The following is a 14,749-nucleotide window of genomic DNA, read 5'->3' as shown; positions in this document are numbered from 1 at the left end:
TGCCACAGTTTTATAGTTTTCATTAGCTCACTAGATGGGATTTCACCCTTTTCGAGTACTCAGGCATAGTAATTTTCACCAAATAGGCATTTTGGCAGTCAGTTCTATTCTTTAGTTCTTTTAAAGAATGGATTTCCAACAGGTTCTGAGTTGTTAAAATAGCTAGACTTAGAAAGTATCTCAACATGTTATTGGACAGACTACAAAAAACCTTAACTCGAATTTTTAAAAGTCAATGAGGTTGACTTATTCCTCTGCCTTTGTTTTTAAAATGTATTTATCAATTACTTTCAATAAAATTGTGATTTGATAATGAATTTTTACCTACTCAAGGATCAGCTTTTTAGGTGATTATAGGAAGATGGGAAAAAAGTAAATTACAGCTGTCACTAATTTCTAATGGTTCAATTCACAGATTAACTACTTAACATAATTTTTTAAAAACAGAATTGTTATTTTTAGATGTGAATTTGGACATCGGATCTGGACACGACACGTGTGGAGAAACATCTTCAGAGAGTTACAGTTCTCCGTCTAGCCCACGGCATGATGGAAGAGAGAGTTTTGAAAGTGAAGAAGAAAAAGACAGAGGTTTGTCCTTTGGAGAGGACATTGGGGTGGTGGTGGAAAATGTGTGTTGTCTCTTAAATTCAGTCAGACATAAGAAATTTTATGTTCTTATGCCATTGTTGATTTTAAATTTAATCGGTAGAAAGGGTGTCATATAGACCATTGACTTAGCAGGCCCAGCATTGTTGATTTTTTAAAACTTATTTCACTGTATATGAAATTAAATAGAAGGCAGCCGTGAGAAAATGTAGAGTTAGTGTAGAAAGATTGAAAATTTGTATGTGTTAGAAGAACATATATTTATAAGTTTTATGTCTTCTTGATGGATTGACCCTTTTAATCCTTATAAAATATCCTTTGCCACTAGTAACAGTTTTTGTCTTAAAGAACTCTTATAGTAATTAAAGTAGTAATTAAAGAATTACTCTTTTATCTGATAGTAATATAGCCACCCTAGCTCTCTTTTGGGTATTATTTGCAGAGTACCTCTTTTTCCATCCTTTTACTTTAATCCTATATGTGTCTTTGAATCTAAAGCATGTCTCTTAATGGCAGCATAGTTAGATTATGGTTTTTAGCCATTCTGCCCATCTCTGTCATTTGATTGGAGTGTTTAATCTATTAACTGTAGTTATTGATAAGGTAGTATTTTCATCTGCCATTTTGCTATTTGTCTTTGTATATATTTTGTCTTCAATTGCTCTTTACACAGAGGCTCAGGGTCAGTCAGAAGTGAGAGTTGAGGATCTTCTCAGGTCTTTCTTGGACATGCATACAGCCCTAGACATGAGGGTGGCCTTCTAGAGTTTCAGGAGTACAGTACATGGAAGCTTTTCAAAGCTCCCTGTGGATATGTCATTCTGCAATTGTTTCTTTTAAGTTGTTTGGTCAGCCTTTTGTCAGCCCCAACAGGTAATGCTGCCTCGGGCAGCCTAGGTGTTAAACAGTTGCTGCTGATGCATTATGACAAATAAATACCTTGTGGATAAAAGGGCTGTTAACACTGAGTGAGCTCAAGCTGCCAGACAGTCAAATTGTGACAGTGCTCTGGGGCTGGTGCTTCAGAGAGCTCCAGGCCAAGCTGCTACCAGGCTGCTGGGCTGCTGATTTTCGTAGCTACTGGAGGTGCCACGCTGTTAGTTTATTCCAGAGAAGGTGAGAATTATGCAAGGTGAAATGCCAGCAGCACTTGGCTATTCATAAGATAAGTAGCTGTTTTTCTTGAATAAACACTCCTCAGACTGCTGCAAGCCTTTAATTTTCAGAGTTCTGAAAAATTTGATTTCAACAATTTTTGCCTGGATTCTTATTGCTTTTAAGGAGGAATGGAGCATCAGAGGGCCCTCCTCTGCTGTTCCACAAGTGAGATCTCAAAAACGTATATGTTGAGGGCCGGCCGAGTGGCGCGTTGGTTAAGAGCTGGCTTGGGACGCCAGAGGGCCCCGGTTCGGATCCCACATATGAGGGCCAGTGACACTGCCCTCTACAGCTAAGATGCTGAACAACAGCTCAACCTGGAGCTGGGCTGCCTTGAGTCGCCGGCGATGGCGTAGACTGCAGCCCCTGTGGCAGTGGGTTGCCATGGGCTACCGTGTGTAGCCAGCAGCCAGCGTAAGCGGCTTGCAGTCGCTGTGAGCAGCCGTCCAGAAGCCGGCGACTGATCTGCCTCGCCCGGGAAGAGCGCAATGATGGTGCCAACTTGGGCCAGTAAAGCAACGTACTCCACAACTGGACTGAAGAACAAAAGGACAGCAACTTGTCTGTTCCCCTTCCCCCAATTCCCCAGTGCTGTTTCCATCCCCCAATTTCCCAATAAAAATCTTGAAACAAAATGTATATGTTGAATGAGGATGTCATGCTTTACAGATGACAACATCTGATTGGCAACATGTCAGTTGTAAGGTGCGCCCGGGCTGGTGGTCAGTGTTTAATGATTTCTCTTGGGCCACCCGAAGATCTGTAGAGAGAGATCCTTAGACCACAGCAGTTCAGCCACGTGTGGCTTCTTTGGGGCAGTCCACAGCTTTCTGAGAGTCTAGCTTCTGTGTTACAGTATCAGGTCATGTCGTAGGAACTTACATACAATTAAAGCCACTCTTTACTTTGCAGTTACTGTCAACGCATACCAAACGTAGCATGCAGTCACACCACTGCACCAGTTCTTCCAATCAGCAGCAACACCATGCTTCTGATGGGTAGCTTCCTCCAAAAAGGAAAAAGTGACAGTGACCTGTGTGAGGTCTTGACGAAGGTTAAATGAGAGAGGCTTGATGCCTTACCAGAGTAGAGACGCTTTCAGTATGTTTCGCTTCACAGGGTATGCTTCATTCTGTGGGATGTACAGATACTCCTGTGGCTCTGAAGCTGACAGTGCAGATTCAGCCTCTGTCAGAATTGTTACTAGTACATCTATCCACTTGGGTTACTGTGCGTAGGGTGAGTTGGTGGGCCTCTATGGAGGATTGATTGGCTCAGTTATCAGTGACTAAAAGACCCCTCCGTAAATGACTCATTTACAGAGTTCTCCAGAACCAGCAAGGGGGTAAAATATCCACTGCAATAAAATGCTTTGATCGTTGTTAGAATTTTGAGCGCGTGAAAAGTTTGCTTTGAAAAGCATGTGGCTTCATTGTTGTTCTTGTTGATCGAAATGGGGTTTTGTTTTGAGACTTTATGCTTTTCAAAGTCAGTGCAAACAAGGACAAGACTTATCGCAAAATAGCTAGATGAGGCTTTACAATGCTCAGAAAACCATTTGAAATCATTTGATTTCAAATCATTAAAAAGGGACCATTTAAAATCATGAGGCCATTTGCTATGACTTACGAAGAATTAAAGGAAGCCTAGTTCTTATAGAAATTTAATTGAAAAATGTTACACCTTTTTTGGACTTAAATGTTTATCTTGAACTCTACTCATAGTGTTTGGTACAGATATCGATATAATCCCTTAAATAAGTTTTTCATTTTTGGATACATTTTGTTTTGCGAAGTTTAGCAGAAAACACCTGTTATTAAGGGGAGTTTATGCTAGAACTGTTTACTCATAAATTGAATCTCGTGTCTAATGTAAATTATAATAGTTGAATTAATAACACTGTTGACATTCTCTGTAACCAAGTAGGTTCTAACGTTTCTCCAGAAAGACTTGTATGATTTGTTTTTAGTGTTCTGTTTAAAAAGTTTTCAACATCTTAGCTGAATATAACTAGTTATTACCTTAACAAATATAAACATTTTAAGTATATAAAGCAATTCTTCTTATATTTATGAGCAGAAAGATGTTAAAATAGGCACTACATTTAATTGCATGGTCTCTACATATTATTGCAGTATCTGGTTTATGATATTTAAGTGTTGTGATTTAGATTTTATCTCTTGCCCCCTTTATGCTAAAAGTCAGGAAATCCAGGGGAAGTCCGGATTGAAGTTATTTCTATACATAAGCATAAGAGTGAAGCAGTAATAAGAATAAGTGCAGTATAATCTTGGCTCTGACACTGGGCTGTTTTACCCTTGGAGGAGTAGCAGTGCCCTCATGTCTGCCCTTCTTGTGTTCTAGCACATTGGTTATATGACTGTAATAGTAGCTTTAAATTTTCTTTCCCCCACTGAAATATTTAAAAGTATGAATATTTATTTCATTCTAAAAAAAAAAAAAGAAACCTCTCTTCCATTCCTTACCTCTAGATATTTGCGTTAAACACAGTCTTTTTTTTTTTTTTTTTTTTAAGCTGAGCCATCCTGCCACCTTTTGGCAGCTCAGCGGCAGCTCAGCTCAGGCCGGGTATCAAACCGCTGTTGCTCAGAGCTCAAGCTCTTGCGCGAGCTCTTAACCAACTGAGCCACTCGGCCGGCCCCGCGTTAAACACAGTCTTGACTGAGCTCCTTTAAATTGTATCATTTACATGAGACAAATATGAAGACCTTGGGTTTGGCAGTACAGAATATAAATCAAGTGAATCGCCTGATTAAGGTTAAAAATACCTGATCCTTTTCTCAGTAATTACGTGATATTAAATAAATCTCCGTATTTTATAATGTGCTTCATTCAGTCTCCAATTAAACTTTTGTCGCTTCTCTCTCCATAGATTTTTCTTTTTTATTAAAACTTTATTTTTTAGAGCAGTTTTAAGTTTACAGTACAATTGAGAGGGAAGTACAGAGTTTTCCCGTCCCCCCCTGCTCCTCCCACACATGTCTCCACGTTATCAGCATCATCACTGGAATGGTACATTTTTTACCAAGGACAAACCTACACTGATGCATCGTTTTCTCCCAGAGTCCATAGCTTACCTGAGAGCTCACTCTTGGTGGTATACTTTCAGTGGCTTTGGACAAATGTGTAATGACATGTGTCCATCACTGTAATATTACACACAGTATTTTCACTGTCTAAAAATCCCCTGTGCCTCACCCATTCGTCTCTCCCCCACCCTCCACCACTGGCAACTACTGATCTTTTTATCGTCTCATAGTTTTGCCTTTTCCAGCATCTCTATGTATTTTAAATAAAGTCCATAGAAAGCCAAAAGTTACAAGAAGGTCAGCTTGGCAGTTAGGAAGCTGAGGGGACACGTTCACTCCAGTTCCAAACTTCAGAGTTCGTTTTAGATGTACTTAAACTTTATTTCTAAGAAGCAAGAAAGATGGGCGCTAACACTGGTGTTAACTTCTATTTATATTTGTTTCCCTTAGACACAGACAGCAATTCTGAGGACTCTGGGAACCCGTCGGCAACTAGGTTTACAAGTTACGGTTCCATCAACCAGACGGTCACTGTCAAGCCACCTGTTGAAATTGCTTCATTAGGAAATGACAATGGAAGCCTTTTAGAAGATCCCTTAAGCTCGTCCAAGTATCAGCATATTTCTTTTATGCCAACTTTACACTGTTTCATGCACAGCGGTGCCCAGAAGTCGGAAGTCATTGTTCCCCCGCGCAAATCTGCTGACGGCAAAACGATAGGCATGCTTGTTCCGAGTCCCGTTGCTCTCTCTGCAATCAGGGAGTCCGCCAGCCCAGCCCCTGTTGGGGTACTAGGGCCCGCAGCTTCTACTGGAGAAGCAGAAAAACACCTCGAACTCCTGGCCGCCCCGTTACCTCTCCCATCGACGTTCCTGCCGCACGCCGGCACTTCGGCTCTGCACCTAACAATTCAGAGGCTCAAGTTGCCACCGCCGCAGGGATCCTCTGAGAGCTGCACAGTTAATGTCCCGCAGCCACCAGCCGGGAGTCTGAGCATCGGACCACCAAGCACTGCCTTTCTGCCTGTTCATAACCCAGGTGGTTTTCCAGGACCTCCTGGTGCTACCACAGAGCCCATCACCAAACCTGCATCCCAAGTGGTAGGACTCAGTCAAATGGTGCCTCAGATGGAGGGGAACACAGGATCAGTCCCTCAGCCTACCAGTCTGAAGGTCGTCCTTCCAGCAGCTGGCCTCTCAGCTGCACAGCCACCAGCTTCCTACACCTTACCCGGCTCCCCCCTTGCTGCCAGTGTGTTACCCACCCAGAATTCCAGTGTGCTCAGCACAGCGGCGACGTCGACCCCGTCAGCAGGTGTAGGCAGCAGTCAGGCCCCATCTGGTCCCGCAGTTCCCACTCACACCCCAGGCCCCGCCCCCAGCCCAAGCCCCGCGTTGACACATAGTACTGCACAGAGCGACAGCACATCCTACATCAGTGCTGTGGGGAACATGAATGCTAATGGGACAGTGTTGCCGCCACAGCAGATGGGCTCAGGCCCTTGTGGTTCTTGTGGGCGAAGGTGTAGCTGTGGAACCAATGGAAACCTCCAGCTAAATAGTTACTATTATCCTAACCCGATGCCCGGACCAGTGTACCGAGTCCCGATCTTCCCTCTGCAATCCATCTGCAATGGCAGCTACCTCAACCAAGCACATCAGAGCAGCGGAAACCAACTTCCTTTCTTTCTGCCTCAGACCCCATATGCAAATGGACTGGTGCATGACCCGGTCATTGGGACCCAAGCCAGCTATGGCATGCAGCAGATGGCAGGATTTGGGAGATACTATCCCACGTATCCAGCGCCCAGTGTAGTTGCCAACACGAGCGGTTCGGGGCCCAAGAAGAATGGGAATGTTTCCTGTTACAACTGTGGTGTAAGTGGACACTATGCACAGGAGTGTAAGCAATCGTCCATGGAGGCCAGTCAGCCAGGTAATCCCGAGAGCTCCCAGAGGACTTGTTTCTGAGTGTGCCCTGTCTCCCCTCCCGTTGGTCACGGGGTTGCCGTTGTAGCAGAAGGAGCTGTTGTGTGTGTGTTTACGGATGGTGTGCTCTCAGTGACAAATCACAAAAAGCTGACAGCAAACCTAGTGTAGACCCAGGTCACAGCGCGCAAGGAGGTTCAGAGGAATTCAGCTTCCAAGTAAGGACTAAACCGGAAAGGCACTTTTTAAGGAACATAATGGGAATTTGCTTTAGAGAACGTCAGATCCCTTGCTTGTAGCACTTTTTTGTTTAAGCTACAATTCTGTTTTCATCAAGTAAGCAACATGTTTAAATATTGAAAGACTAGGAAGTGGTGTCGTCATCTGACCTGTAAGATGTTTAGGTGTGAGTCGGGTGTGTCTGCAGAACCAGCTGGCCGCAGCACATCCTTGTGCTCGCTCCTCTTGCTTCCCAGTCAGTGTTTTTAAAAAACTCCTGCTGCGTTTGAAGGAGCAAACTATTTTAAGCACTGGTTTGGGAGTAAGGGAATTTGAGCCATGTAATATTACCACTAGAAACAAGAAAATGTTCTTAAATAATTATGAGTAAGATACCAAATTCCATATAGAGCTCAAACCATTATCCTTCGCTTGCCTTTGGCTTTTGTCACTTTGCCAAATCTCACCCAGAGAAAAAAGCCTTGAATTGGGAGTACATCCTTGGCAGTTTTAAAGGAAGCTTGAGTTTGACGGCTTAGGCTGAACTTAAAGCACAGACTTCCTGTTACTCCTGAGAAGGGATTTTCTTGGTCAGTTCGGAATGGCAGTCCTGCCGAGCACGCCCCTTTGATTGTTGCAGTGGTTTGTGATGCATTGCGTTGTAAGCAGTGACTTAGCGGTTCTGTCTTTCCCGTTTTAGGCACTTACAGACTGAGATACGCACCTCCCCTCCCCCCTTCCAATGATACGTTGGACTCTGCAGACTGAAACAAGTAAAGCTTGCCTACCTAATACACGAAGTGTGGGGAGTCATGGTGGGGCGTGGAGGGGAGGAAAGGAAAGGTATTTTGTGTTTCCTTGTCTGTACATTTCCTAGATTTCTATGCAGTTGGGGTTTTCATTTCTCTTGTACCAATGTCCAAAACAAAAACAACACATTGCTTTTGAGCCTCTGATCTCCTGGTTCAACAACAGGCTTATCTGTATGATACGTGTAATTTAAACATCCAAACAAACTATCAAAAGGAAAATGTGGATACGTGCTTTTTTTTTAACACTGAATACTTGCTGTGTGCAATGTTTACTGAATCTTTAAAACTGTGTATTTGACCTTTTTTTACAACACTGGTGACAGTCGTATGGTTTTAAAAAAAAGATACTTTGCTTCTTCCCCAGCTTTTCTCACTTTCACCCTAAACTACACGTTTCTCCCCACCACCCTGCCCCTTTCCAGTCACCACCTGCAGGAGTCTTCGGGGTGCCCTCATGGGTCCGCACTTGTCAGCTGCTCTGCATATGAATTGAGGGGAATGGTTTCCCCTTAATGTTAAGGGAGAAGTCAGATTCCCAAAACAGTGTATATATGTAATAAGCAGCATCACGTAAATACATATATGCAGTGCTTATTGTCCAAATAAAAATTAAACTAAGTGGAAGAGAGGAAGAAGTAAAACCATATGAAACTGAAAAAAAAAAATGTGTGAAGTGGACAGAGAGCTTTTTCTTAAAAAAAGAAACAACTTTTTTACTTCATCATACTTTTTTAGCCTGTTGCTTCAGAGAGACATAAAGTGAACAAAGTCGTGTGAATGTTGCTCTCCTGTGTGTGTGTAATGACAGCCAATCGTAGTCTCCCTGTGTCGTGCTACTACGAGACACCACCGATTTCTCCTCTCCCTGACCACCTGTTACAGTGTTACCTTGTGTTTAAAATGTGTATGGTTTATTGCAATCTGAACAGAAACTCGGCATTTCTACAAAAGTCAGGTGTTTGTTCCCTAACCTGTCTCTCATGGCAACGTCCCTTTTATAACAGTTTACCACTATGCTTGATTATAATGTGAAAGACTGAGTTCTGAGTGTGGTAAGATGGTGTTAATCATGTCAGTGTCATGTCACTAAGTTTAATGCTGCTGTTTTAAAAAAAAAAAAATTTTTTTTGAAAGCCAATCTATGTACTAAATTGCTTCCAGGTAATTTTTGATTTCCTAAAGTGCACTGAGGTTATCTGGGAGACAGCGTGTCTTCTTTGGCCTGCTGTGTTCCCCAGCAGCGAGCAGCCACCACTGTGCAGTCCCAGGGTGAGGGGCGCGCCTCAGCACCAAGCTGACATGACAGACCTCTGCGGGGCGCAGTGGCGCTGGTTTGCAGCAGGGAACTTCAATATTTGGTCTTGGTTCAGAAGCCTAACAGATCGCTAGACAAGAGGAAAAACTTGAAGAAAAAAGAAGCTTCATTTAATGCTTCATAGGTAGCATTTATATTTATAGCACCAATGTACATTTTGAAACTTTCAGGGGTGGGGGGTTAACGGGGAAGGGAGAGGGGAGGGTGTGAAGGGGTAGATGAAAGCTTTAATTTAAAAATAAAAAAAGTGCGAGGAAAGGAAATTATTTTGATGAAATATATTTTATTTGATCTGGGTATTTTTGGACCACACTATTAAATTAATTGTTAAGCTGCAGTTGAGTTGTTCAAGTGAGGGTTTTGATAAGCCACATGTGGACTGCGTGGTGAGTCACGTGCCAGTTGTACTTACGGAGCTTAGTTTATGATTTAAAACACTGTACTGTACATAGGAGGTATGTTACCTTCTCCTGATTTGTATGTTTACCATATACTTTGATATTTGAAATGTTATGTACTGGAAAGGCCACTTATATTTCTAGAACAGATTGGATTTTATGCAACCTTTTTTCCTTGAATTAACAGCAATAAAAAAATGAAAAACAGCTTAAGAATTGTGCTTTATTGCAAATTTTGTAAAAGTGAAAGATAGGACATGATACATCATCATTTTTTTTTCTTTTTAAAGAATCCACCCACTCTTTCCATGTAATATGGACAGTGAGCCCCAAAGCCTTTGCCATCTGATGTCCTTCAGTTTTCCCCAAACAATCCGACTTTGTAGGTTGCCTGTGTAACTAAAAGAGGAGACTGCGTTTCTATGTGTACTGATCACGTGCTATGTGCCAGAGGCCACTGTGGTGGCTGGCCAGGGTCTTTGTCACACTGGAGCTGTGTTCCTGATTTAGGCCCCTTCTCCCCAAAAGTGTAGAGGACCTAATATACTTCCTCAAATTTAGTGACATCATTTTGTTTTCCAGGCAGCCCTCTCAGTACAGCATTGAATATCTTTATTTCATTGGTTCTGTCTTCTGTTATCCAGTCTCAAGTCACTTTTTACACAATCAGTAATTTGTAAGAGGTTCGGGGGAGGCAATTTCCAAGTATCTGTAGATAAGCGATGTCCTCTGACGATGACAGACGTCTTGTCGCTCAGCCCAGGCCCCTCGGGTTGTCGCCCAACATCCCGCACAACAACTCAGACAGGCTCCAGCTTTCAGGCACTGAACAATTATCTAGGGCCACATAACGAATGTCCCCTCTGTACCCAGTGGCAGTGGGTTCAAAGTGACCACAGACTCCCTGATGGCTTGGTGCATCGGCTTTTCCTGTTAGCCAGCAAACATGCACGTCTGTCACCTTTAAGTGAACGTGGACGTCTCCAGTGTCATATGTGTGTCCTTACCCAGCCCTCCTCCCTGCTTTCCGCAGCACACGCCGCAGTAGCTACTACTCCAAATTTAGTTCTCGCATTTTCCATCCTCCTCCCCCAGATAGCCTTGAGTTTCATAGAAAGGGTGTCCTGGACCTGTCCCCTGTGGCTGTCAACGCAGCTGGTTTTCCGGCCGGGAAGTTACTTTCCTGCAGTGTAACCATTGTCACCAACTTTACAATATTGCATTCCATGGGGGAGGGACTATGTAAATATAAATATACACACACCCAGGTTTATCTGTTTTGTCAACAGGCATTTGGGTGGGTTTTTTGCTATTATAAACAGGAGCATTTTGTACCAGCCTGCTGGTTCATGTATGCAAGAAAGAGTTCTCTGGGATATAAATCTAGACGTGCAAGTGCTGGGCTGTAGGACATGCAAATATTTAGCTTTTCAAGAGGTTTACGCTCACACCAGCAACATACAAGGCCTTCAGGCCATATCCTAGCGCACCCCCCCCCCCGAAATGATGGAGTAATAGTGTCTTGGGAGGGCTGGCAAGGGAGTACTCAGTGTAGGCTGGTGCTGTTTGTGTAAGGTGTTTTAGTAAAGGCTCCAAGGAGGTGAGTTGGGGAAGGGAATGCGCTATCGCTGTGGGCAGGAAGTGTGTGTAAAGAAAGATTGGAAGTGACAATTGTGCAGTTGGGAGGTGCGAGGACACACAGGCTGTCGTATTAGAGGGAACCTTTTGAAAGTTACGAGATTTGCTGTTTAAACAGAATAGAGTCCGACTGGAGAGTTCGGAGTTGACTGAAAAGTTGGAAGTTACCCAGTTTTAAATCGAAGCAACACATGTTGACCATTTTTAAGGAAACCATTGGCTGGTTGAGCTTAAAGAATGCCTGGAAGTTCAGAGACTGGTTAGAGAGAGGCCGTGGGAGAGGGAGGGAGGACGGGAGAGACAAGTAGAAGGAACTTGAGCCTCCGAGCTTCGTTTTCCCTAGATGGGAGATGATTTATTTTAAATCATGGCTCTGAGGGTTAAATGAAATGATAGGGGAAAGGTCAGACATACTGAGGGAAAAAGCACCAGCAAGGCACTCACATGTTAGCTGAATTCAATTTTGATGGACAGGAGAATTGTGACACTTTTAAGAGACCAGGAACTCGGGGAAGGGAATCGGGTCCAGGACAAGTCCGTGGTGCTTTGGGTGGTTAGGAGCCTAGCAAACAGGTCTTCGTTCTATTAAAGTTAGTTATTTCCGCTCCATCCACTGATAAAAGACCTAAATACCCCCGGTCCTCAAAACTTAAGTCTAGTTGGAGAACTTCCCAATTAATAGTAGCTGTGGGCTGTATACCCATGGGCTGGGTCCCACAGTCCCGATTATTCAGTACCAAGTAAAATAAATACCACAAGGCAAGCCCACATTTTTTTATGTTTGTGCCGAAAACCAAATTTTTCTGAGAAGTTTCCAAAAAAAGATTAAAATACTGTGTCTAATTTCTTTTTTTTCTTTTAACAGGTAGCATCTAGTCATCAGCATCGTCCATATGAGCTTGGAAGACACCTTTTTTTTCAGTTCTACATACTGATTACAAAAGCATTCTAAGGTTAAGGCAGTGAAACCAGTGGCGGCAAGCTGTGACAATAGGTCGGCCCCATCACCCTGCCACCATTTCATTTCAAATCAGAACAAATGCTGGCTCCCCCCCACCCCGCCCACCCCACAGAAAGGGCCCGTTTATTTTCCGAGTAATGAGCTGAGGCGTGGGGGATGAAGGGAGGAGAAGGGGGTGCTCTGATTTCAAACATGGGCATTGCATCTCTGGACCTTCCTTCTCTTGGGGGAGGGGGTACCAGCTGTCATGAGAATGGAAGGGTTCTGGGGCCCCAGGGTTGAGAGGCAGATGCACCCAGGCAGAGGGCCCTGTACCCTTCACATTGAACTTGTGCAGAGGGCAGCACTGTCCTCTCCCAGAGATGCCTGTTGACACGTTGGCTACACGGTTTGGATTCACATCAGTCCTCTGAAAAACGTGAGCCCTCTAGATTGGAGCCTGGGTACACATTGCCTGAACCCTGTGTATGCCAATGTCTGTCCGTCTCGGAAGCACTGGGGCTTTAGGCTTCCTCTTCCCTGCTCTGGCAAGGGGCAGGATACAGTGGGGGCATGGAAGACCCTTCTTCCTGCTGTCACACATCGTCTGTGACCGCAGGCCTTAGTCACCAGCGCTCTTAATCCCGAGAGCTTGTTTTGCTCCTTGGAATTTGGAGGTGGGGGGCCCCATGCTTCATTGTTTTTACTTTCCTCTTGCAGCTGCAACTGGATCCGCTGTGAAAGGTCTCAGCCGTCCTCACGCCAAAAGGAATTGCTAATTGGGAAGCAGCGCCACCTCGTGGGCGACGACCATGCAAGCAGATGTTACTTAACCTCTGACCTAATTTAGAGAAAATTGCACGTTAAGACAGAAAACATTTGAGATTGTAAGCCTGTGCCCAAAACCTTCCAGAATGCAGGCAGCTGGCGATAAAAGTAATTTGATGAGAGGAACAGTCTCCTCCTTGAGCCATTGCAGCCCAAGCCTGTCATAAACATCTTAAATGCATCGGGGGTACCTGACCGTTGCATTTGCACTTTCCTCTGTGCTCCTTGGCCACCACAGCTGTGAAGGGTATGGGACCTTCCTCCTCCCTGTTTTACAGACTAGGAACTCGGGGATCAGAGGAGTTCAGTGCCACAGACGCCAGTGATGAAGGCCAGGCCCCAACTTCAGATTAGTGCTTCCCTCTTGCACAGCTTCCCACCCTACAGGTGCGTCTCTGTAGACCCAAAGACAGTGACCTTTTCAAGCCATATAAAATGATAGGGACCCCTGGCCTTAACACCCATGGGGCCACTGATTCCTGAGACAGGACTGGGCTGGGTCCTCGTCGACAGAAAGTCTCTCTGTGTCTGTGTTGAAGGATGTAAGGACCTGGGATAAAGTGAATTTTCCAGTTGGAACCCTCTGGGCTCTTAGAACTCGGCTTTCAGCACTTGCCTGTCTCAGATAAGTTCAGGGAGCCGCAGCTCTCGCCTCCATCCAAGGTTTAAACGTGCACAGATACCTCTGCGGGAACACTGAGCTTTGCCCTGCAAAGGTGTCTTGATAAATCGAGCCTTAAGTGACTACTCCATTTGTTTTAAGACTTAAGAAATAAAGTAGTGGCACAAGCAGAAAAACCCTAACTGCTTTTATTTTGAAAGCTCCGACATTTGATTGTCCCAAGCACACCCTCTACCAGCCACCATCTCTCAAAGCCTCTCCAAAGGCCAAGAATGACGGCAGCAGAGTCCCCTTCAGGCAGGAACAGTGATGGGCACGCCCCCACCAGACGCCCCGTATGAATGCTGAGAATGCCAGCAGGTTGCGTAGTCATTCCTCAGCACTCCTCCTCACTGGCACTTCAGGCTGGGGTTATGTTTGTAACATGGCGACTTGGTCGTGCATTGAGCATGTGAACTTGTACAAGAGGCGACACCAAATAGGGCTGTTCCCAGCACCCACCCATAGGACACATGACTTTTCTTGGGCTTATTTACAGAATGGGGATCACATTCATTTTGTAGCATAGTCACAAGAGTTAAATTTGACAAAAATACGTGAAGCACTCAATGTCTGACACATAGTAGGTGCTCAGTAAACTCAGAATGATAGCCGACACCTTAATGCCCGTGAAAGGCCAGGCACTACCCTGTTTCCCCGAAACTAAGACCTCGCTGGAAAAGAAGCCATTGCATGATTTTGGGTGCCAAAATATGGCGCCTTGGCATACTGAATATTTTAAGCTGAAGGAGTTTGTGGAAAAGGCACCCTTCTCCCTGAAACAGGTCATAAAACCCTCATGTGAGGGGTGCATGCCCTCCGTATCCTGGAGGAATCATGCTACGGCTTATTTTCCGGCTAGGTCTTATTTTCGGGGGAACACGGTATTAGCTTATTGCAGCCTCACAACAGCCGTATGAGGTGGATACTTGGCCCCATTTTGCAGTTGGGAAAATTGAGGCACAGAGGCTAAGTGTCCCAAGGACGCAGGGCATTTAAGTGACGGGGCTGGGATTGGAATCTGCCGCTCTGAACCACTGGCTAGCCCCGCTCCTCGTGCCTGTCACCGGACTTAGCAGCACGGCAGTGTGAGGGTTCAGGGCGCCCCACACCGGTGCCAGGCAGGCTCTGCCCTGAGCTTGGCCGTGGTGAACAGCTGACCCTGCTGGCCTTTGTCTTTCTCCCCCGAAAGC

The 14,749-nt window shown here is 44.7% G+C and overlaps 1 protein-coding gene across 5 annotated transcripts in view; it reads left to right on the top strand.

Moving 5' to 3' along the window:
* Positions 1 to 14,354, top strand: part of ZCCHC2 (zinc finger CCHC-type containing 2) — a 61,426-nt gene extending 47,072 nt beyond the window's left edge. For 2 of the 5 annotated variants that reach the window (XM_019657712.1, XM_019657709.1), the window contains 3 exons: positions 448 to 591; positions 5,268 to 6,752; positions 7,665 to 9,696. In XM_019657712.1, coding sequence (XP_019513257.1) covers positions 448 to 591; positions 5,268 to 6,752; positions 7,665 to 7,732 — 1,697 coding nt within the window. In that variant the 3' untranslated portion in view covers positions 7,733 to 9,696. Of the gene's footprint in view, positions 1 to 447; positions 592 to 5,267; positions 6,753 to 7,664; positions 9,703 to 11,992; positions 12,122 to 12,787 lie in introns of those variants that run through there. The other 3 variants (XR_002125637.1, XR_002125638.1, XM_019657710.1) reach the window with 3 other exon arrangements.
* The last annotated feature ends 395 nt before the right edge of the window (positions 14,355 to 14,749 follow it).

Source organism: Hipposideros armiger, unplaced genomic scaffold (genome assembly GCF_001890085.2).
Source record: "Hipposideros armiger isolate ML-2016 unplaced genomic scaffold, ASM189008v1 scaffold_278, whole genome shotgun sequence".
NCBI lineage: Eukaryota > Metazoa > Chordata > Mammalia > Chiroptera > Hipposideridae > Hipposideros > Hipposideros armiger.
This window is presented reverse-complemented; position numbering and strand designations above follow the sequence as displayed.